At 35.1% G+C, this 26,248-nt stretch overlaps 1 protein-coding gene across 2 annotated transcripts in view; it reads left to right on the forward strand.

The window, feature by feature from the left end:
- SNX7 (sorting nexin 7) overlaps nucleotides 1-20,570 on the forward strand; it is a 108,453-nt gene extending 87,883 nt beyond the window's left edge. For both annotated transcript variants that reach the window (XM_003892243.3, XM_009213530.4), the window contains exon 9: nucleotides 20,124-20,570. In XM_003892243.3, the coding sequence (XP_003892292.1) occupies nucleotides 20,124-20,201 (78 nt within the window). In that variant the 3' untranslated portion in view covers nucleotides 20,202-20,570. The remainder of the gene's footprint in view (nucleotides 1-20,123) is intronic.
- The last annotated feature ends 5,678 nt before the right edge of the window (nucleotides 20,571-26,248 follow it).

The raw sequence follows: 26,248 nt of genomic DNA on the forward strand, positions 1-26,248 counted from the left end.
TTTTTAAAGTGTTCATAACAATTCCACAGCATTCCAACTAAAATGTTTGGGTTTTGACCATACTTCTCACGTAAATACGTATTTTTTTCAGTCTCATTGATTGAATTCAGTTTATATAAAACGTTCCTTTCTTAGAAACAGTTAAAAGAGCATTGCTGTGCCATATTGCAAATTTTGTTTTTCACAGCAGTTTCTATCAGTGTGTGTTTTTAACTCTTTCCCCAAGTGTACTACAGTTCTAAATGTTACAAAAATATATCAAGTGTCCTCCATCTTAAATGTATAAATTTGGAGGGATCATTGTTTTTCGTTTGTATAACTTCCAGAGATCCTTATAGCTCCATTTATTTGTTGAATTTTTTCCTGAGTGAAAAACTTGTAACAGATTTGGCACATCAGTCCAGTAAAACAAAATCTGAAAGTTGGAGCCCTTAAATGGTCAAGGATTCTTAGCGAAAGATTAAGGCCTAAACAGCAACAATCCGCCACTAACTATTAACATCAGAATATCTCAGATATACAGGGAAGAGAAATGTTCCAGAGACCATTCATTTCCTGTTTAATTTCATCACATTCTAATGGAAATACTTCTTTTTTCATCAGTATTCCCAAAAGGGTCTGTTCCTAGTGTGATGGATGAAACAGGGTATATATACATTTGCCTTTGGATTTACCTGTATTAAGTTCTGGTCACAGATTGTTTAGATATTAAAACTTAAATATTAAAATGGCAGAGGGAAATTAGATTATAAATATGAGGTATGGGTCTGTATCCAACTCCAGTTATTATCATATTGTACAATAATTGTGTCATGTTATACTTAGAGGCATCTATTACATCTAAGAACATGTAATAATCAGTGTCATGTTGTACTTAGATGTATGAATTTATTGGGAGAGAGTTGATTCTAAATCCAAACGGGTGTCTCAAATGAAACTTTTACTAGGTAAAATGATGTTATTCACATTTTGTTCTATATGACCAATAATTAAGGATAAATGTGTTGAGTCTTTTTAAACAAATGAATAATAAAACAGTAAAATTAAAAATCCACTTGAGCAGGATGAATGATTTCAAAGTACACTGATACTCAAATAACGAAAGAAAATGACTTCCTGCTAATGTAAAGGGATTCTAAAACAGTAAAACAGGACATGTTGGATACAGGGCATGGATATTTCCTAACATTTTTCTTGAAGGTGCAAAAGAAAATCTGCTTTGTTGTTGTCAGTGCTGATGGTGCTAATGATGAAAGCTTGAGAGCAAGTGATTCCTGGCTTATCTTATGAACTGGAAGAGCGCATTCTTCTCAAAACTTTATTTTAATATCATTGAATTCACTTGGCTGTCCAATGTCCTCTTACAATTAGACTTTGAGGGCTTATTTGGACATTCTGACAGGAAAGTGCAGCCATTTAGGAACTGCTTTGGAATAGCTCTGGACTTGGCAAGAACTATTAATATAAAAGAGAACAATTACCTTTCGGCTGGATGAACACAAAAAATGGGGAACCGTCTACCCAGTCCAGTGAAATCACCTTTGTTATTAAGGAGGTGACAGACAGCTCTGATGTCCTTTTGGTCATTTAATGTCTTTGTTTTATTTGTCTCTAACATATCAAGGACAAGGTTGATAGTAAGAAAGGGTAGGGAATTCACAAGAGTTATGATAAGGGTAGGGTTAGTAAAAGGAGCTATGTTCAAATGTGTCTATGCAGATTCTTAATATGTGCCTGCTAAATTAACATTTCTGAGTACCTGCTATGATCTGGGCCTGCTCTGTATCTCACATGTGGCATCTCACATGACCTTCTCTGTAACTCATGGAGATGGCGCTTTCCTCTCTCTACAGTCTTGCTGGCCCAAGTTTCTACTAATGTTAATTTTTGCCAAATTGCAGTTTGTAGTTAAGTGAATATGATAAAGGAAAATAGTTTATTCCTTTGCATAGCTTATTTTATAATATAGTTCATTCCTTTGAATAGTTTATTTTAAAATTATTAGTGGATATATGGAAATGCTTATTTTATTATCTTATTTTTCTGGTTATAATATTAATACAGGCTCACTGAAAACAAACAATTACAGCAACAAAAGCTCAGTACACAAATGTATGATGAGGATAAAGAATACCCATATAATCCTTTCTCCTAGGGAGTGGTTCATTTATACATAATTACAGAAAATAATTTGCTATTTTAAGATTAAATTATTGTTAGATTTTCTGCATGGGTCTTTGGAATGTGTCAGCATAAAAACACATATGTTTAGTTATTTAGTGTCACAGTCATTAAAATGAATATATATTATTTTGAGTTCCATATTTTTCATTTATTTTACATGTTTCCACATAGTGTCATAATTTTCTTATGATACATCATACTGATGTATATTAGCTTAGATAATTAATAGTTGAACATTTGTTTTTTTTCTTTTCTTCTATCATAAGTATACTATTAAAAATAATTATAAATATTAGCTTTTTGAAAACTTGGTAAGAATTTCAAGAAATAAGCAGGTCCATGATTACTGCATTTCTTATTCTATCAGTCTTATTTAGGAATGTCACTTCCCTCATGTAAACTCATTTATGTGAGATTCTGTTATCGAAGCCCTGTGCTAAACACGGGTGATGCGGCCTGGGGAGAGATGATCCAAATTCACACTTAAGTTTTGCTGTTAGGAGGCTAAAGTTGATTGGGGAAAAATAATATATAAAAATATTTATTCATTTATTTGATTAACACAACCCTAACGTTATTTTTTTTCTAATGGCGAAGTATTTAAATTAGTTTTTTTACTTGATTGTAATGGACAGACTCAATAAAAGGTTCTATTCTTAGCAGATAACACAAATATATTTATATGGACATCTAGCAAGCAGAAAAACAATTATAGCAAAGGAAAATTTCTGAAAGATAAATGAGAAAAAGAAAAAAAATCATTATAAGGGTATACCATCTAGCCAGATGAACAGTACTACTGTTTTCTTAAAATCCAAGTCTAGTTACTTATGGCTCATTTAAAAATCACAGAAATTTTGTAAAAGTAGATCTCACAGCAGTCCTCTAAAAACTAAGTATGGGCCTGGTGCAGTGGCTCACCCCTGTAATCCCAGCACTTTGGGAGGCCGAGACGGGTGGATCACGAGGTCAGGAGATCAGATCGAGACTATGGTGAAACCCGGTGTCTACTAAAAATACAAAAAAATTAGCCGGGCGTGGTGGCGGACGCCTGTACTCCCAGCTGCTCAGGAGGCTGAGGCAGGAGAACGGCGTGAACCCGGGAGGCAGAGCTTGCAGTGAGCTGAGATCCGGCCACTGCACTCCAGCCTGGGCGACAGAGCGAGACTCCATCTCGAAAAATAAATAAGTAAGTAAGTAAGTAAATAAATAAATAAATAAATAAGTATGAATAAGCGCTGAGTGTCCAGAAGGTTCTTCAAGTGTAGTTTTACTTATTTAGGGATTTATTTCTTCTTGTGTTGGGAAAATGGTGAAATAAATTCTAGTGAAATGGTTGTTTGTTTTAAACTTAATATTATACTGCATACTTTGGGACATTTTGTAGATTGTGTATATATTTACTTGAAACCATCCTGGTCCAAATTAGGACAATTTCCAAGTATTCTGAGCTTAAGAGGTTAATCTATATTGATAATGATGATAAAACTGCTACCTAAGCAAGATTTGGATGGATGGCATTTAGATTCCTGTCAGAAATTTCATTCTATTCAAAGCTGAAAATCAGAAAAAGTATCGATTTGTGCTCATCTGTGAGTTGAAAGGAGCCATGAGGGGAATAGTCTCCCTAGACTTAATTCTGACTAACAAAGAACTGTTATCTTAATATGACAGTTCCATAAGGAGACAGTACTATTTTCAAAATCTGGGGGGTGAAAGCAAAGAAGGAAAACTTGGCCATTCTCAGTCATATTTCCTAGAATTTAGTAAAGTAGCTTAAAAAATTAGAGAAAAGTTAGTTATACTTTGAAAATCATACACTCTAAATGAGAATATGACTTGAGAGGAGTGGGCAATTCTTTTTTTTTTTTTTTCTTTTTTTTTTGAGACAGAGTCTCACTCTGTTGCCCAGGCGGAGTGCAGTGGCCGGATCTGAGCTCAGTGCAAACTCCGCCTCCCGGGTTTACGCCATTCTCTTGCCTCAGCCTCCCGAGTAGCTGGGACTACAGGCGCCCGCCGCCTCGCCCCGCCAGTTTTTTGTGTTTTTTGGTAGAGACGGGGTTTCACCGGATTAGCCAGGATGGTCTCGATCTGCTGACCTCGTGATCCGCCCGTCTCGGCCTCCCAAAGTGCTGGGATTACAGGCTTGAGCCACCGCGCCCAGCCGAGTGGGCAATTCTTAAAAGTGAAAAGAATGAAGCAGGTAAAGAACCTGACACAATCGTACCTGTGGACCATGGACCATGGAAACAAAGATGATAGAGGAGGATACAGTCAAGGAAGAATACAGAAAAACACAGGCAATATCAGTGAAAGCATATGTCGGGAAACAGAGAGTTTTGGGGGGAAAAATGTGAAGAGCTTCCAAACAGCACCAGAGTCAAATGAGAGTAGGTATGAGGAGCCTCTTTGGAAGCAAGAAAATTAGGAATTCATGTGTTATCAAGAAATTAATAAAAATGAATTCCTAGTGGAAACTGTGTAATGGGAACGAAGAAAACAGAACTACCTCATTTCTATTTCACTGCTGTTTTATCCATGAAGGAGAATGAAACTATAAGATGAAAAGGTTAGGCAAATACAAATGAAAGTTAACTAAAATCCAGTACATTTGAAGACGTAATAAAACAAAAACTATCCATTGCCACAAAGAGATGGCTGGGTGTCTTCTGTTTTTCAGTGAGTGGTGCAAAAGCCCGCCCTTTACCAACCTGAAAGCAGTGCTTACAAAGCCCCAGTTGAAGCTCTTAATTCTAAATTTACTCATAGAAGGAAGACTGACAGACCGTCACTTACTCAGAAGAAATGCAGGCCATGTTACTTTCCTAGGTGAATCCTAAAATTACCCCCAGAGAAGGTTTTCAGCAATACTGGAACAATGTTTCCAAAGTAGTTAACCTCCTCTGTAACTTCAGATACACACCATGCACAGTCAATACTTGCTCAACCCTTTATCAATAGCCTGTCTTAGAGAGAGAAGAGTGGATATGATAGGGGAGTTACCCACATAGAGTTGTTCAGCATAGTTTTTAGCCTAAGAAATGGCAGGTAGTGTTTGAGTTTTCTTTTAAATTGTTGGAACAGAGGTGTAATAGATGGTCTGTATTGAATCTTTTTTTTTTTTTTTTTTTATGTTGGCCATAAAAAAGACTCCTGGGCTGAATCTCTGTCAAGAGGCACATTCTTTAAAGTTAAATTCTCTTTCCTTATTATGAAAACAAAGAAGCTGACTAGAGCTGGAATAATCCAGAGTTATCCAGGACAGGGAATTTTGAACCCATAACAAGGTGCATTTCTTTTTACAATCATGCCTCCTAATAGGTACTAAAGCCTGACCTAAACCCTAGACCTCAGAAGACAGATGCCCTCGTGCTAAAATAGGCCTTCAGAAAAGAGCATTCTATGTCTTTGGAATTATGTGAAGAATATCTCAGAACTACATTATACACCCTAAAATTGAATAGATTCCAGTTACATGTAGGCTATATTTCTGGCAAAGCAAACACACCAGCTTGAGAGGATAAGAAGCTTAGAAGTTTACTCAGTCTAGCCATTTTTATACCAGTTAACTTTTCCAATTCGTTACATCCTTGTACCTACATTATCTGCTGTCTTATTCATTGGGAAGTACTCACTGGAAGCCTGAATGCATTAAGAAATTCAGGTTACATCATGCTACTTTTCTATGGATCATCTAATTTATTTAGGGATGATCATCAAAAGGAAAACAGCAACTTTTCATCTTCTTAATGCCATTAAATGGCAATACATTGAATAGAGTGTTCTCCTTGTGTTTCAAGAGACCAACATTGTTATTGATTGTTTATTAACCTTGTCCTTTTTACCAAATATATCACTTTTTTGTTGAGCAATCAGTTCTTATTTGAAATAGAATCTAAAGGCACATAGAAATGGTCAGAGCAAAAGATACAGAGATGGAATAGTCTTCTGTGATTCTAGAACATCTTTGGAGGCAAGCCACCATTAGACTCCAAGAAACTGCCTTCTCAGTTTGACACATTACCAGGAAATTTGGATAAGTGAAGAAGCAAGAATTGTAAGCTGAGCTCAGGGAAATCTACATTTAAGATATTTCACAAATAACTTTTTAATAATTGACTATTATAAATATCAGAGGAAGTCTCTGGGCATAGTTCTTTGGGTCTCTAATTATTGTATATTTGTGGTATACATGATCCCACAATCCTTTACTTCCACTTCTTGAGGATGGCAAGTTGATAGCCACATTACTCCCATTTAGCTTATACTGTTTCGTTTTGTTGGAGAAGGTTGGCAACGCATCTTAGCATGTTTATGTTTCTAAGAAATTCTTAGGAAAGAAACCTATTCACCTTTCTTTATCCTCTCACATACCGAATTTGTTTGCTCACAGAAACCATTTATGGAGTAAATGTCTGAAATGTTCTCTAGAAAACAGAGGGAAAACAGATGATAGAGATATAAGATTTCTAATGCTCATTAGAGTGTTCATTTTAACACCACTTGAACGAGCTTAGGTAACCATGAGGTCTTGACAGAGTAGATTTTAATTCAACATGGCTTAAAACACTGCTGTATTATAGCCTACTGCCTTTGAACTTACGTTTGCATAATTTGATGCAACTTTTCACTGACGTATAGATGAATATTCCCCTACCATAGCAAATAAGAAGGTAAGTATTATCTTCTATGTTGTTGATAAGGTCCTGCTTTCACATTCCAAGAGGTAAATCTAAAATCTAACTAGTTTCTGTCTGCAGGAATCTTTATATTTAAGTCAAAGTTATTTTGCATAAGTTAGTCTTTAGCATGGAGAATGATAACATGCTTTTTAGAAGTCAATTTATTTAATTTTCTGGGTATTTGTTTTGGTGACCTCTTAATTAATTTTGAAAAAAACTTAATTTTTTTCAACATTTAAGTTTTATGAGAATCATATTAAGGTCCTGTTGTATTAGAAGATATTTCTGACTTAAAAAAAAAAGAACAAAGTAATTATTAAGTAGTTAAGCAGGTTTATTTACTAAAGGAGTTCTCAGAGTATTTTATGTGCTTATATGGTGAATCTGAAGACATAATACTTTTCTTGACTAGATCAGTGTTTCTTCTTGCAGGATGAGTGTTCTACAGAACATAGTTTAGGAAATCTTGGGTAATAGTGTTGATCTCTAATGCTACTTTAAGTGTGGACTGATATTCATTCCATAAGTTATTATAGATTCAATTTAGAAGTTGCAAGTTATCAGTTGGAATCTTTGATAGCAATTCCACATTGCCAAGACATCCAAGTGGGTGATTAGGAGGTTTGACTTGTTGAATTCTATGGAACAATTCAAGTATTGTCCAGCCTTTGTGGTGATTTGCATGTGGCATGAATTACAGACTAGTCATGGCCAGTAAGACCACTTAATGGTCCTTAGAAGGCTGAAAGAAGAAAAAACAAAACCATTGTTCTTCACCACGGATAGTTTAAGAAGCATTGCTCTGAAGCTCCTTCTGGTTTTTACAAGTCTGTTGATCTCTTACACTTAATATAGATAGTGTCCTTTCTCACTTAAAAGTTTATAATCGATTTAATATTGAAGCATCATATAAAGCATATAAAACGCAGTCAGTTTTAGAATTAAGTTCAATTGCAGCAGGATTTTATTTTTATTTATTTCTAAGGAAACTTTAGAATCAACTAGTTGTCATTTTTAGAATTCTTAACTATTATGTACTTACTTTGTTGTTTGATTAAGTGTGATTTCTTCTCTGAATTAAATTTTCAAAATCCATAGCTATAGCTCATGTTTCCATCTAGTTGTGAACCTTTTATTATGTGTCATATAAGTCTTAAATATTTTTGTTGTTTTGTAGGTTTTTACTTTTTTTTTCTTTTTTTTTTTTTTTTTGAGATGGAGTCTTGCTCTGTCACCCAGGCTGGAGTGCAGTGCTCCAATCTCAGCTCATTGCAACCTCTGCCTCCCAGGTTCAAGCAATTCTCCTGCCTCAGCCTCCCTACTACCCAAGTAGCTGGGATTACAGGCACCTGCCATCATGCCTGGCTAATTTTTTATATTTTTAGTAGAGACGAGGTTTCACCATGTTGGCCAGGCTGGTCTCAAACTCCTGACCTCAAGTGATCTGCCTGCCTTGGCCTCCCAGAGTTCTGGGATTATAGGTGTGAGCCACTGCACCCAGCCAGCTTTCTGCGGTTTTCAAAACTTCGATTGAAAATATTCTCATCAGTCCCCGATATTCTGTAATGTAATTTGTTCTCAATTATCTATGCAAATAAAGTGACCTTAGGTGTGAAATAGACAGTTATATCATGCCATAGTCTGTGCTGCTTCCCATCCTTTGGGCTACATAAGTTTTTATGTAGTTAATCAGGGATTTGCATGGAAGGAGATTGCACATAATAATGAAATAATTTCTAAAAATGTCTAGTTTCTAAGTCAAGGACATTCTGCTTATTGTGCTTTGTAAATGACAGACTACATACTATGGGCCAATATAATAGTTTCTGTATAGAAAAGGAAGAAATGATTTAAACACACACACACGCACACACACAGCATTTTATCACAAATAAGAAAGGTGGGTCTTCTAATGGAAAAAATTAAAGTTGGATACCATGATGCCTGCATTAGCTAATTATAAAGTCCTAACCATGTCCTCTCTATATACCCAGTTTGCTAAACTGCCAAATAGAGGTATTCCTCCCTTCCCCCACCCCACATCCCTTTCACATACATCCCTCACAAGTCTTTAGGAGAATAAAACTGGAACACATATGTAACACGCTATAAAATAATGTGCTTAAACATCATAGTTGCACCTTAATTTTCTAATAATCCAAAGGTAAATGTGCTCATCTGTATAGTTTGTTGTACTTTGAACCTATGCTGACACAAAAACAGATAAGCTTAGTGTCTGAAGTGTCTCGCATTAAACTGGATAGACTTCATGTAATTGGCTTAGTTTTAAGCAAACAACAATGATGTTGTGGTGTAGCAAAAGTGTGAGTTTATAAGGATATGAATTTAAATTTTGGCTCTTATGTTAATTTCTCCTATAAAGATTTCCAATATATTGGACCTTTCAGAACCCCAATTTCCTCATGTATAAAAATGAGAGAAATGAATTAAATTTTATCTAGGGCTCCATCTGTCTTTATCAGATCTTGAGTTAGACATCTACAGAATAATGCTACAGAATAATAAAAAAATGGACCACAAGATGGCGTTTGTAGCTAATGAGTCCTTTTGCATTAACTATCTGTGTTGCAGTCATTTAAATATTTGTAATAATTGCAAGTGCACATTTATCACTTACATTCTTGAGAGATATGTAAAAGTAATTTTTAGAAAAATAATCTGCAAATCCTGTTATTTTTAAGTTATTGGTATTTCTAAAATTATAAATTGGCAGATGATTCTCAGAAGCTGAATTTAGACTTTTCCAAAAATGAAATTTAATGAATAATTTGAGCTATTGCAAAATAATAGAAGTTGCTTTTCTCTGGCAGTATCAACTCTAATTTCCAGATTAATTACATATCAGAATTTGAAAATATGTACCTCCTGAAAGTTTTCATTAGTGTTTCAATTTCAGGTTTAGGAGATTAAAAAACAGTTACTAAAATGTTACACACCCTATTGCTGTCATTGTAGGCATAACCTAACGATTTTTATAGATGATAAATAATTTCGTGATGCTATTGACCTAGTAGAGAAATGATTGCCAATTTGAGCTTCAATGTTTTCTCAAATGTAGGTGATATCAGCTATGTCCAGGATCATTTGAGATGACGTTAAAATACTTAGAAGAAACTCAGTCATATTTCCAATTGGTAGCTTATTGAGAAAGATGTAATTATCATGGTACTCTCTCTAAAAGGTGCTTTTTGATTAAAGGTGAAAAGTAGAAGCACAACAGCTTTATGTGCCTTAATATGGGAATTTCCCGTTTTAAAATAAATATATGGGAAGGTGTGGCTTTTACATATTCTATAATAATAAGTATCATTATTATTAGGTAAATGTCTAGTTATTTTACTTTATTACCACAGAAATACATAATTATATTTTATTTTGACTTATGTAATAATTTGGATGAAAAATTTTCTAGTTAGCTGTGTGTGTGGTGTCATTACTTATGGAGATATCAGCTGTTACATAGGCATCACATGGTGGCTAAGGGCATGGGCTTTGGACAAATGACTTCTGACTTTTAGCTGAGTGACCTTAAGGACTTTTTTTTTTTATTTTAGTGAGCCTCAGTATCCTCATCGATGAAGTGCTGAAAATGCCATAGATTTGTTTGGGTGTTAAAATGTAAATGTACGTGCATATACATATATGTATGTTTAGGAAAGGAATACGTAAAGATGAAAGAGAAGTCTTAGAAGCAAAGGTTAACATTCCCAGTGAGTCACTAAAAATTGTTTATAAGATTTTATGCTCATCAGGTATTTCCAGGAGTCTTAACCAGCACATGCCTTAAGCCACTAATTTTACTTGAGCCCAAAATTGCCACCATAGAAAACAGGTTTTAAAGCTGCTAAACAAATGAATGAATGGATGAATGAATGAAAGAAAAGCAGTTAACTCAGTGTCTAATAAGGATTCAGTAAATGTTGGCTACTAGTAGTACAAGCAGCTGTAGTGGTACTGAAAATATTTCTCATATATTTGTGAATCTTATCTTTGGAAATTATAATGACAATTATCTTACAAATACCAAATACAAGGAGGAGAAGTAAAATTTTTTGTTTGCTGTGTTCCACACTGGGTCAAGCAAAGCAGAGCAAGGCATATTTACAAATTATATGTGATTTCATTTGCCAACTTCCTGTCAGCCATGGTTAGCCTCTGGAAATCTTCAATTTTAGTTCTGGGATGAAACTTAACGGACACACATAGTTCAAACCCTTACGATGAATAGGTAAACAGGCCCAGAGCAATAAAGAAATTTGCCTGAAATCATACTGTAGAACAGAACATCTTCAGATCCCACAAGCTTGAGAAAATAGTGATTCTCAAATGTGGAAGCTTCCATTGAAAGCTGTATCTTATCTATAGAAATACCATTATTGTCACCATTTACTCTTTAGAAGACGTGATCACATCTGCCTGTGGGATTACTACCCGCTTATGAGAACTGAAGAGACATTTACCTCTTCTAATGGAAAATGTCACCACCTTTACTGAAGTATCAAGAGATTTATTTTCAAAACTGAAAGTTAGTTTTGGAATTAAAACTTACTTTTCTACGTATTCTATCTGTGTGTACTGCATTTGAGGAGGTTTTCAGCCTGTGTGTAGAAACAGAAAGGCTTCGTTTACCTGTTGGGTCTGTTTTCCCCACCTCTGGCTCACCTTCCTGTGGTGGCTCTCTTTGTCTGAGTTCTCTCCTCAAAGAGAAATTGCACTTGCCTTTGGCTACAACTGCAGCCACCTGGGGGAAACGTGTACTGGATTCTCAGTTAACGAGGATTTGTGATAAGCTTTTTTTCCGGTCAAACCACATCTTGGCTCATTGCATGTATAGCATATTTATCAGCTAATTTTTTTCTGCAGTGAGAAGGAGCTGTTCACCATGGTTTCCTATAGAGCACTGGAAAAAAACACAGTACTGCACTATGAGAGTCATTTTTCTTAACTGTAAAATGAAATTACCTGATTTCATCAGAAGATTATTGCATGAAATAAAACAGTATGTATGGAAAATGATGACATCTTATTCAAATGGAAGTGGAACTCCTGTTGTTGTTGGTTCTCCCATGATAGTATGAGAATCCAAAGCTAGAATGAGCTAACCAGAACTATTAAATGTCAGGCCAGCAGTGTTGCTGGGTATTTTTTATTACTACTCTGGTTTTGACAGATACTAACTTTCTTCACTCACTGTAATGATTTAAAAGTGGAAAAAATTGTTTGATGACAATGCAAAGCCAAATAAATAGAAACATCTTTTAAAAATATTAACTTATAAGCAAATCTCACACTAGGTTTTGAGATTTTTTTTGGTTGTATTAACGATTCTTTATATCCTCCAATTATAATCCTGAGCACAGTAAATACTCACTGTAATAAATTACTTAACTATATGGTATAAACAATATATGTCTTGAGTTTTTCCTTAGGTTTCATACTCAAGAGCAAAGAAATTTAAGGAGCCTTAGAGATCATATCTTTGTTGTTTATAAAGATTTGTGTACATTAATTTGATATATGTGCAGGATATCAGGTAACACGGGTGAATATTAAACATTGGTGGAAACAGGCAATTACATTTATTTAATTAAAAACCTGCTATCAAGAATCCCAAAGTTATCTGGTAGCGTCAGGAGCTGCATAGTTCAAGGTCAGATCTCAGCTTTGCAGGCCCAGAAAAAAAACCATATTGGTCAGCAACATAAGTGGGGTTCAGGCTTTTAGGGCAAAACTTAATATTTACATGTTTGAAGAGCAATAGAAACCAAGGTATCAGTTGATTAGTGTTCAAATAGAAAAGTGCAGTTTTCTGATGGCCAGCATCTTAGCATCAGTTGTTCAATATATTCCTTCTCTATAGAGTCATCTGCATTTACTGAGCACTTACCATATTCCTGGCATGTATTAATTCAGTCTTCTTCAAACAATAGATACGTTCCTAGAAATATATACAGAATTTCCAAGATACATGAAGGGAATTAATTTCCATACACTCACCTTTTGTAAATACTCTTTCCTAAAATGTGATCAGCCTGATGCCCCAGCAATCAGGGTTTCTTACCTATTTCTCCTTCCAAAATCATCCTTCTACTATGTGAAAGAAAGGCATCTCATTCTCATGACCCAGTGACTTATTAAATGTACCCTGGTGATGGTTCAGAAGATTGACTATCCATTTGTTGATGGATAAATACTGGCATACAATTGATGAGATTTATAATGTAAACACACTTAGACCATTTGAGCCTCAGCTTTCTCACCTGTAAAATAGGATTGACAGTAGTCATTGTGAGGCTTAAAGAAGGTGATATATAAAGCATTCATTATAATGCCTAACCAAGTATTCATATCAGTATATGGCAGTTGTTAATGTTATTTCTGTTGCTATCCTATGTCAATTGTTCTATAATATTCTGTATTTCAAAACACATACTTTTTCTGCTTCTGGTATGGAAAATAAGGAAATCATGAAATAGCTAATTTGTCTTATCATGTTTTACTATCCCTTTTAGTACTTACTTTAGAAATGAAAATATTAACTCACATCACTAATTAGCATGGACAACTACTGAATATCTTGGATCTTTATTAAACTAGCATAGTTAATGCAGAATATGAAAATGATAGGAGTTTGTTCACTTGAGGACTAACACCATCTTTGGTGCAATTTGAATCACTTATTAGACAAGAATTCTAAATAGAGCAGGCTGCTTAGAATTTCATTTTGAATTTTACCTGGAGAATGTTCAGAAGTTTATTTAAATGATAGTTTTGCAGTTATTAAAAATACCTAATATCTTCTGAAAGTAGTAATTGCTTTGGGGCTGCCCTGCAGGGGTGCCAGATACAAGATTGTGTATGGGTTTGCAGAGAGCAAACCAGAGAGCTCTAGCAGAAAGACGGTTTGCAAAGGAAACTGAGGGCTTTTCTCTAAATGTAAAGTGTGGTGCTGTTCCCATCAGCCCTCTCCACCCAGTTAATAGTTTTCTGTTTCGTAAACATTGTGGGTAGATTTTTTAAAGATATACTTCAGCATTTTTGTATTTCCTTCTTTTTTAAACTTGACATTTGGTGAAAGAGATTTGTGAGTTGTTTATGAAACTGAGTTTTTTTTTTCTTGCTATTGAAAAGCAATAAAATACTGATAATAGCTAATATTTATTGCATATCTGCCTATGATGTTTATTGTAGCTTTTTGGAAGTGTTGTTCCTCGGGTTGTGGAACTTCTCCTTTATTCCTAATTTGCTGAGAATTTTTTTTTTTAATAAGGAATGGACATTGGAATTTGATAAATGTTTTTTCTCTATTGAGATAATGTTGCATTTAATATTGTCATTTGATAAATAATTGGCTGTTAATCCAGTCTTGCATTCGTGGAATAAACTCCATTTGGTTATGATGCATAATTCTTTATAGAAATTACTACATTTGATTTACCAAAATTTTATTTAGAATTTTCATATCTATGTTTAGGAGGAATAATGGTCTGTAGTTTTCTTTTCTTGGAATATCTTTGGCTCTGGTATTTTGGACAGCATCCCCATGTCTTCAATTTTCTGGAAGAGATTATATGGAATTAGTATGATTTCTTCCTTAAATGTTTGCTGTAATTCACTAGTGAAGAATTCTGGGCCTGGAAATTTGTGTATGTGTATGAAGATATTTAACTACAAATTCAGATTCATTTGGGTTATTGGTTTCTTCTATGGTGAATTTTGGTAATTTATGTCTTTCAAGGAATTGGTCCATTTCATCTACATTGTCAAATGTAGAGGCATAAAGATCTTCATAATTTTCTTTTTTCCTTTAGTAGAGTCTGAACTAACATTAAACCTCTCATTCCTGACCCTTGGCAGCATGGCTAAAAGTTTAATTTTCTCAAAGACCTAATATCAGTTTCATTGATTTTTCTTGATTGTTTTTCTTTTTTCTTTCATCGAGTCCCACTTTGCTCTTTTCTGTTTTGTTTTTGTTTTCTTCTGCATTTAATTGTTCTTTTTTTGGTTTTCAAGGTAGAGACTAAAGTCATTGATTTGAAATCTTTCCTCCTTTCATATGTAGGCATTTAGTGCTAAAAAATCTCTATGTTCTACTTTGATGGCATACCAAAATTGTTGCTGTGTTGTGTTTTCATATTCAGTTCAAAACTCGTTCTAATTTCTCCTTTGATTTGTCCTTTGACACTGGAGGCTTTTTATAATTGTCCTGTTTAGATTTCAAATATTTGGTGATTTTAAAGATATCTTTCTGTTACTGATTTCTAGTTTAATTCCATTATGTTCAAAGAACATGCTTTATATGACTTGAATCTTTTAAAATTTATCGAGACTTCTTGTATGGCCAGAATGTGATCTATATTGGTAAATGTTTTATGGGCACGTGAAAGAAAATATGTATTCTGCTTTTGTCCTGTAGATCTCAGTTAGGTCAACTTGATTGATAGTGTGGTTCAGATCTTCTATATGAGTGCTGATTTTCTGTCCACACATTCTGTCAGTTCTTGAGAGGGGTATCAAAATCAATTATGCTTGTAGATTTGTCTTTCTCCTTGTATTTCTGTCAGTTTTTATGAAACTCTTTTATGTGTGTAAACATTTTAAATTATGTCCTCTAGATGTATTGGCCCTTTTATCATTATGAAATGATATCTCTGATAATGATCTTTGCTCTGAAATCTACATTTCTGATACTAGTGTAGCCATGCTAGCTTTTCTTTTGACATGTGTTACAATAAAACATATATATGTATATCTATGTGTATATATATACACACACATATATACACATATATATATATATATTTTAATTAAAAGAAATAAACCCAGGATCTCACTGTGTTGCCCAGGCTTATCTCAAACTCCTGGGCTCAAGCGATCCTCCCACCTCGACTACCCAAACTGCTGGGATTACAGGCATGAACCACCGTGCCTGGCCATATATGTATTTCTTAATCCTTTTAATTTTAACTATATTTGTCCTTATATTTAAAATATTTATAAGAAATTTAAACAAAGTATAGGTAGGTCTTTTTTGTAATTCGATTGGCAATCTGCATCTTTTAATGGTGTGTTTAGCATATAGACATTTGAGTAGATTATTGGTATATTTGAGTCTTTTATCTTGCTGTTTTTTATTTGTTCTATCTGTACATTGTTCCCATTTTCTTCTTTTGCCTTCTTTTGGACTGATAGACAACTTTACATGATTTTGTTTTACATCTCTTTGTGGTATAACTCTTTTGTATTAGGTATAACTCTATTATTTTAGTGGTTATTTTTAGGTTACTGTATGTATCTTAAATTTGTCATAGTCTACCTTCAGGTAGTATTATACTGCCTATATAAGAACCTACAAATGTGTTTTTTCATTCCCTTCCACCTGGCTTTTATGCTGTTTTTGTAATGCATTTTACCTATACATGTATTACAAGCCCTGTAAGATTTTCCTTTTTTTAATTCATTATATTTTAAATACATTTAAATAATAAGAAAAGTATATATCATATGTACTCATGTAGTTACTATGTCATTTATTTATAGATCCATATTTCTATCTGGTCTCTTTTTTTTCTGCCAGATAAGCTTTTTTTTTTTTTTTTTTTTTTTTTAACATTTCTTATAGTGTGTTCTGACAGTGATAAATTTTGCAGATAATGAATTAAGTGATTTTGCAGTCTGCTTGATGGGATCTTGTACTATTGTAGACCCTATGAGAATGCTGGATACTGTTTAATCCTTCCCGATGGCTTTTTCCCCCTGTGTCTCCTAGTCTTCTCACGTGCATGTGCCAATCAGTACTCTGCTTGGTGTGGCGCATCCTCTGCACATCTCCAGAGTTTTCTCTCTATGCACCACTCTCTTCTCTGTTACTCTGGTCTATGAACTCTAGCTGCATTTTCTCTAACTCTTAGCTCTACCCTTTTAACTCAGTGAGTCAGCCAAGTAATGTCTCCGTTCACCATGGCCTGGAAATTCTGTTAAGGCAACAAGCTGGTATATTAGAGGGATGCTAATATAGTTTAGATATTCATCCCTGCCCAAATCTCATGTTGAAATGTCATCCGTAGTGTTGGAGTTGGGGCTGGTGGAAGGTATTTGGATCATAGTGTTGGATCCCTTATGTATGGCTTGGGCCATCCCCTTGATGATAAGTGAGCCCTTGCTCTGAGTTCACATGAGATCTGGTTGTTTAAAAGTGTGTAGCACTGCCCCCACCACTCCTGCATTCGCCATGTGGCATGCCTGCTCCCACCTCACCTTCCGCCATGATTGTGAACTTCCTGAGGCCTCCCCAGAATCTGAGCAGATGCTGGCACCAGCTTCCCATACAGCCTGCAGAACTGTGAGGCAATTAAACCTCTTTTCTTTATAAATTACCCAGTCTCGGGTATTTATTTATAGCAACGCAAGAACAGCCCAATACAGATGCCATAACAAAATTCCTAAGACTAGGTGGCTTAAACAACAGAAATTTGTTTCCTTACAATTCTAGAGGCTAGAAGTCTAAGATCAAGGTGTCAGCAGGCTGCTTTCTTCTAAGGTCCCTCTCCTTGGCTTACAGATGCCCACCTTCCTGCTGTGTCCTCAGATGATTCTTCCTCCTTGCTCACATTTCTGGTTTCCTCTCTGTGTCCAGATTTCCTCTTCTTATAAGGACACCAGTCATATTGGATTAGGGCTCACCCATGTGACCTTATTTTACCTTAATTACCTCTTTAAAGGCCTCATCTCCAGATACAGTCACTTTCTTAGGTACTAGAATTAGGGCTGCAGTTCATAACACTGGGGTAATCATGGAGTTTACTCTGGTTTTGTTTGTTTGTTTGTTTGTTTTTCTCCTCAGGGGCCACTATCCTTTGTTGCCTGATTTCCAGGGTGTTGAAAACCATTGCTTTATATATATAGTATCTACCTGGTTGATTGATTTAGGCAAAAGAGCCTTTCCAGTCCCTGTTACACCCTCTGGGTCAGCAACAGAAGTCCTGAACCTGAGTTCTTGATCACTACGCTATACTTCCTCACACTGACCTTTCACAAACATGCCGAGATTTATGGGGTCTACCTTTTGCTCATCTTTTAGTCTGCATTCAGTGATTACTTCCACTAGGAAACATTAGGACACTCCAATCTTAGATCCTATTACTGTTACTCCCATCATGTCCTGTAACATCACAGATCCTATAGTTGATTATATTTGCTTACCTGGGTTTCATGCTAAATCCTAATTTCTATTGGTTTGTGAGCTGTGCGCTAGTACCGTCACAGTGCCTGGCATATAGTAAGAACTCCAAAATATTTGTTGAGTGAAGAGATTTTTGTATGTCTACCCTCCATGCCCCCCAAATCATGTGTAGTTTGGACAATTATAAATTACTTACAGTCCAAAATTTGAAAAATATACTAAATGTGAAGTATTCATCTTTTATGCCTTTTCATTAGTATAGGCATTTAGATATACTTAAAGATATCTAAGTTATTCTCCTGTACCGTCTAAGAGGAGGCCACTCTTACTAGGTGTCTCCTGTAGTAACTACCTGACCCTGATTCCTCTACTCCCCTCCCCTTCCCTCCTCTTCCTATTTTATTTTGTCATTTCTCCATCCCTATGAGAGAGGCTATTATTATTATATATCTGAGGAACTAGAATATCATAAAGTTAGTAACTTACTGGAGGATAAAAGCAAATCCCAGAATCGATTCATTACAGTTACTGTGCTTCTTGGATTGTACTTGACTTTCAGTACCTTCTAAAGCTATTTAAAGCAAAAAGTATACCTTAAAGTCTTGATAAACTTGATTATTCTCATGAGGCCTACATTACCCCAAGTCTGGCCTTCAAAATATATTACAAAATAAATACCCACTATTTAACCCAGTAATTTATTCGGTAAATTTTACCCAGTGTCTTTTTTATTTGACAATTAGGTCATTCAATGCTTTACTGTTCTCCTGTAATTATACAAATCTTTTAGCTTATTATTAGCTTCCTAAGTTATTGGAGCCTATCTCAGAGTTAAATCACAGTATGTAATCTTTATGAAAATCTGAATTGACATAGTATTTCCCATATTCTAAATCTTCAGTTTGAAAAAAATGTGTTTGTGCATACTCACACACATACACATACATAATTATATGAATACATACTTTTTGAAATGCAACACACTTATAATTTGAGAGCTTTAAATGTTTGAGTTTTTACAGTGTTTGAAAAATCTCTAGTCTGTTATTAGCACTGGTTGTCTGATATGGACACATTAAAGCTGTGAAAGGATTCGAGGCAGAAGAAGTGACATGGAGGTAGTTGAGCCAGGTGGACCAGTGTTAATCAGTCCAACTTTGGAGTGTATTATGTAGAAACATACATGTCTATGGCCGTCTATCCACGTTTGAAAAAAAAAACAAAACATAATTTCTTTCCAAATTCATTATAGCTCAGGCTGAATATACATTAGAGTAGGTATGATTTAGAAGAATCCTAAGTGCGTTCAGACTGTTAAAATTATGCTGTAGATAAACTTCATACAGATACTTGAGACTGGTCTATTAGGAAGGTCATCCTCAGGCAAAATCAAATAGGCCACATTTATGTTTATGTGTTCTGAACGCCTTCAGACCCTTACAATCCTGTGTCATTTCCTGTGGCACATTAATAACTTAAGTCTTTCCACCCATTCTCGACAGACCATCTTAACAGTTGCTAACTTTTTGAGCATTCACTTTATGTTATGCATTCTGCGTAGAGATTTATACAGATTATATAAATTTAATTCTCACAGTTGTGCTAGTGGTAAGTGCTATCATTAACCTAATTTGTAGCTGAAGAAACTCTAATAAAGGTTAATCAACTTTCTCAAATTCACACTTGGTGTAATGGGATTCAAATCAGACTGAAGTGTGTTTGTATCATCACTCCTCCTCAGCTCCAACTGGCTCCATCTTTTTCTCTATAACGTGGAGCTCTTATTTTTCTCTTGATATGGGGTAATAGTAGACTATTTCAGCAAACTAATCCTTGCTAATCTTTTTAACCTTTAATATGTTTTCCCCTTACTTCACAGTAGCATCCCTCATTAAGAATTAAAATATGTAGAAAATGACAAGGATTCTGACAAGATGATAGGAGAGAAGAATAGAACAGATTGCAATAGGAACAGATGTGTTAGAATTTATTAATCCTTTAACGCTGAAAGTAAACCGTTATTGATTGCCTCATGGTGTGTTTCCATTATTCAGTGCCTTGCTACGTGGGAATCATTCCTTACATCACAGACCAACCTCCACTTGGAAGAAACCTCTGAAGATAAACCTTAATCCCATTGAGGACTTCTGTTTGATCTTTGGGAGACAGCATTTATTAACCAAAGTTATTCTTTCTGGATCTGCCATGTCCCTTATAAAGTGGATGAAAAATGTTTTGTACTATCTGGAAAACCAACAACTTGAAACCTCAGGTATTCCAGGTCACTGACATGAATTTGAAGATATATCTATCTGTATGGATATATATCTATATGTATATAGATATAGAAATACAGAGAGAGATCTGGCTTGGTTTTAATTATGTTCTTAAATTTGTGTGCCAATAATTGCATATAGATTTTTTTTCTTAAATATTTGACTGTGGAACATGCCATTTTAAATATGTTGTAAGGACTGTTTTAATAAAAAGTTTAGTATGAAGTGGCTGGCTGCAGTGTATTCCTTGCCTCCTAGTAACTCAAGCCTCTTAAACATTCTAAATTGAGTTCAGCATGTGTTAACAAGTATACTGTGCATTCAATTTTATTTCATTATCATTTCCTCTGAATACTATTCAGTTTAATATTAGGAATTCAAAGTAACAACCAAAAATTATTTGACATTATTAAAATAGATGACAACTGTTCAAAAATTGATTTTTATACGTAATTGTTTTCCACAATTAAAAAGTTTCCAAGATTTAAATTATTATTTGAGTTATTAGTTAGAAATCCTTATATAATTATATTCCCACTAGTAGATATATTTGGGCTTTGTAAAATTTTTGCATATTCTTTCAACTCATACCTAGCTTTTATTTGTTAAGATGTACAGTGTTTATCAAGTTTATTTCCCCATTCATTCATTGTGTATCCCATGCAAGGCACAGATGTAGGTGCTTATGTTCTGTAGTGATGAAAAAGATACTTTCAGAGCTTACATTCTAGTAATACTGATCATACAGATTTTTTCTCTTAATTTTATAATTAATTAAAATTATAAAATTAATAGAAATTTATAATTAAATATAATTTATAATTAAAAAAGCTAAATGTGTTGATTATTTAATTTTCGCTGATTTTTGGAAGTAGATATTTCTCAGGACTGTGAAATTTGAGGTATTTGGTCATGCATGCTGTCTTACACATATGACTTTATATTTTGGGTATTGTCAATTAAGTGTCACAAAACTAGACATTTAAATTGTTTTAACTAAAACAAGAGATTCACTTATACACACACAGCTATAAATATAAAACTAAACATTTTTCTTAAATATTGGCAAATAAAATTTTTAAACCATCTGTAATAAAAAGTCTTGCTCCATTTTTTGACATTTGGCTGCTGATAGCTTGTAGATCCCACCCCTCTCTCTTCCTCTTCTGCCCCACATCTCCTGGACAAGCTGCTTTGAAAGCCCAAGTGCTCCCTCCTTTGGCACTGACTGGAATAAAGTTCAAACACATGCAAGCCTCTCCCTACAGATGGGAATCTACCTGCTAACTACCATAAAAACCTTAGCTGGTCTCCTTTTCCAATTGTCTCAAACCATTTTTGAATCAGTCCGAGAGGCCAGCCTTGCTCTCCCCCGAAAGCCTCATGATGTAAGTGATAAACGTTTTCATATCCTCTTGGTGTGTTTGTGGCATCATGAGTCTTGACATCCAAAACAAATTTTAGGTGGGAGTCCTTCCTGTTTATCAAAATTGCCCCAGCAGTATTGTTTTGCAAGCTCTTTAAGCCTTCTGAACTTCAGTTTCCCCATCTGGAGGTAATGGAGATAATAGACTCTAACCCACAGGTTGTTAAATGATACAGTAAACTTAGAAAACCTGGCAGAGAAATGATAGTTAATCAGATCATTAAGTGATTCAATGGGATAATATGAAATGTACTTTGTTTTTAAGTGCAATACCTTTCCCCTCCCCCCCGCTTTAGTGCGCTGTAAGCCTTTCCTCATCCCTCTCCTTTTCCATCCACAAGACTGCTCTCCCAAATACATACCATGCATAGCTGCACAGGTAACCCATGTTAACTTCTTTAACATGTACCCTTCCTTACACTTTTCCATTCTCATAATATACTGTACATACTTATACACACATAACTTTTATCTTTGATCTAAAAATGACATCATACTATACATGCTATTTTGCCTCTTTCCTCACTTAATATCTTCTGGAAAACCTTTAAAGTCAAAAATAGCTCTACTCTTTACATGACTGCGCAGTATATCATGAAATGAATCTACAGCAATTTATGCAGCAATTTTCTTGTTTATAGTTATTTACTTTGCTTTCACTTTTTCATCACTTCAAAAAGAATCTCCATCCCTTTTAAGACTCCTCATCCCTTTTAACTGTCACTGTCTTAGCCCTCAACCCCCATCTCCCAGGGCCTACGGAATCTTCTTTCTGTCTCTATAGATTTGCCTATTCTGGATATTTCATATTAGTATTATCATATGTGATCTTTTGTGACTGGCTTCCTTCACTTAGATTCATCAATGTAGTATTTGTCAATACTTCGTTATTTTTATGGCTAAAAATACTCCTTTGTGTGGTTATACCACATTTTGTTCATCTATTATGTTTATCCTTTCACTTATGGACATTTAGGTTGTTTCCAACTTTGGCTATTATGAATAATGCTGCTATAAATATTGATATACAAGATTTTGGGCGGACATATGTTTTCATTTATCTTTGGCCTATACCTGAAAGTCGGATTGCTGGGTTATATTATAACTCTGTTTAGCCATTTGAGGAGCTGCCAGATTGTTTTCCAAAGTGGCTGCACCATCTTACATTCCCTCCAGCAGTGGATAAGGGTGCTAATTTCTCCACGTCCTCACCAGTACTTGTTACTCTCTGATTTTTTTATTGTAACTGCCCTAGTGGGTATGAAGTGACATCTCATTGTTTTTGATTTGTATTTCCCTGATGCGTATTTTCATGTGCTTAATGGCCATTTATATAGATATTTTTGGACAAATGTCTATTCACATATTTTTCCCACTTTTAAATTTGGATTTTGTGTGCTTTTATTATTGAGTTGTAAGAGTTCTTTATGTATTTAATATACAAATCTCTCGAATTATGATTTTCACTTTCTTGATTATGCCATTTAAAGCGCAGAAGTTTTTCATTTTGATGAAGTCCAAAGTATCTATTTTTTCTTAGGTTGCTCATGCTTTTGGTATCATATTCATTGCTAAGTATGAGGTTAGGAAGATTAATTCCTGTTTTCTTCTGAGAGTTTTAGCGCTTTAGTGCATTTTGATTTAAATTTTGTGTATGGTGTGAAGAAAAGGCCAACTTTTATTCTCTTGCATGTGGGTATCCAGTTGTCCCTGCACTATTTGTGGAGAGACCATGCTTTGTTTCAGGATTCTTATTATTGCACTTGACAAAAGAACAAATCAAACTACTTTAAAAAATAAAATAAAAGGAATTGAACAGTTTGCATAATCAAAAAGAAAAGGATATATTTGGGCATGACTGGTCCTGAACAGATATATTTTTCTTTCTGTCTATTCCCTACTTCTCTTGAATGGTTGGCCTCACTTTCTCCTATTGCTGCCTTAACATGAAGCTAGTTCTGTGGTTCTCAGCTGGGGCAGTGTGTCCCCAAGTGACAATGAGCAGAGCCTAGAGCTATTTTTTGTTGTCACACTTGGGGAGGAGGGTGATACTGGTATCGAGTGGATAGAGGTAAGAAGGCACAGTAGAGCTTCCAACTACAAAGAATTTTTTAACCTCAAATGTCATTGCTGAGGTTGAGAAGTCCTGGGCTAGATTAATGTCTGCTAGTAGCTCCTGGCTCACAAGTGCCCAGCTTTGCTACTAGGAAGGAGAGAGCTCTTCCCTTCCACCTTCAATTCAGTTAAAACTCTTGAGAGAAGAACTGGCTTAGCATACAGCCAAGCCCGCTCTTAGTCCCACCCCCCGGTCTCAGGTCAGTCTTTGTGGCTAGGAGCCAATGTGCTATTATTATCATAGCCAAGGTCAGTTCCTACTTTTACACAAATTACAGTAGGTAGAGAAGTTATGACCAAAGAGAGATGGCAGTTTTCATTCAACCACCTTATGTGTTCACCATCTAAAAGAAGGGGCTGCTTTATCCAGAAGAAAGAAGAGTGCTGGGGAAGATAGAGTAATACATGTCCACACGGTAATTTTAAATGAACATACTTTTTTAATCTATCTAGAATTATATTAGTTCTATATATAATTAACACTTCTAATGCCTAAAATTTTTCAACAAGCAAGGACTCGTGTAAAAATAGCTCTTCAAAGAATATCTATTCGAGGCCGGGCTCGGTGGCTCAAGCCTGTAATCCCAGCACTTTGGGAGGCCGAGACGGGCGGATCACGAGCTCAGGAGATCGAGACCATCCTGGCTGACACGGTGAAACCCCGTCTCTACTAAAAAATACAAAAAACTAGCCGGGCGAGGTGGCGGGCGCCTGTAGTCCCAGCTACTCGGGAGGCTGAGGCAGGAGAATGGCGTGAACCCGGGAGGCGGAGCTTGCAGTGAGCTGAGATCCGGCCACTGCACTCCAGCCTGGGCGGCAGAGCGAGACTCCGTCTCAAAAAAAAAAAAAAAAAAAAAAAAGAATATCTATTCGAGATCACAAGTGTGAATAAATCATTAGTCCAGCATATATAATTACATAGGAAGTCAATCATAATTGTGTTAGCTAAAAAATAGCACAAGACTGTGAAATTAGAGTTGTTAGTGCACTCATCGGTATTAAAAAATCAACCTTTATATTAGAATTGATTGAATAAGGAGTTCAATATGTAAGAAATATTCTTATGTGGAAATACTGAATTAAGATTCCATTGAAACACATGAGTTGTTAGAACTAGAATTAAATTCTGAACATACTGTAAAAAAAAAAATAGTCATTTTAGCATTAAAATTCTGAGCTTGTGAGTTAACTATTCTAGGCCCCTATTTCCCATCTGTGGAAAGGGGGAATTAATCTGCCAGATCTACATTGCTGGGAAGTATAAGAATAAATTACGAACAGCTGACTTTGACCACTTACTTTGGATTATAAAAGTTCTGCCTCAGCTTCCCCTTGTTACCTACTAAATCTTCAAAACTCCGAATCCCTTCATAAGTGAATCCTGAGATAAAGCAAACAATAGTCACATTTACCAAGGCATGTCATAGTAAGATATGTTCAGAATGTCACGCATATGTGTCAGTAGAATTATATATAGATACACATTTAAGCTTATGTACATGGTATAAATGTGTTATGTGGCGTGTTTGTATGCATGTGTGGTGTGTGAATGTGTATAGTGATCAGTGGAAAGATGGGAATAAAAATCAATGGAGCAGGAAGCCAACGGCATGCCTGCTGTTACTTATCTCCCGGTCTTCGTGTATTACAGTTCGCCCAGGTTTGAAAATGTATTTATGTGCCTGTTCATAAGGTTATTGTGCAATGAGATCCCTTAAAGTGGGATGCCATTTAAATATGTTTGCCATCACTTTTGCTTGTGTAATTCTTTAAGGCTATAATTACATACGTTCAAAAGAGAAAATGTGTACTTCTGCAATTCCTGTTTATATTTCTCTTAATGTAAATCGTGAAGATTGAAGAGATTGTTTGTGCTTTTTATCTTAAAACATGACAGGGTAATCTTTTGGTAAGATAAGAAGAACAATGCTTTCCCTTTTTAAGGGGAATCATCCCACAACATGCAATTTAGTAACTAATCAGAGCTGGTTAGAAGTGTTTGATAATTGTGCATCAGAAATTTTCTTTTCCTACTTGAAGCATTATGATTACTGATTTTAAGATTAAATTAGTGTTACTTTTAAATGGTTTATTTGAACAATCTGAGATTCTAAATTCTTTTGAAGGACCTTGCATTAAAATATTATCCATGCATCCAGTTACTCAGTAATTCACTAATTCCACAAATATTCCACTAGGAATAGGTGCCAGACACCATCCTCTGTTTTGCTGTAAACAATTATGGTAAGTAAACATACCCTACTCTCATAAAGCTAAAAGTCTTATGAGACAGACATCATACAATAAATAATAAATCTTAATTAACGCATATATTATTTCTTAGGGATGCCTTATAAAAGTA

Source organism: Papio anubis, chromosome 1, assembly GCF_008728515.1.
Source record: "Papio anubis isolate 15944 chromosome 1, Panubis1.0, whole genome shotgun sequence".
NCBI lineage: Eukaryota > Metazoa > Chordata > Mammalia > Primates > Cercopithecidae > Papio > Papio anubis.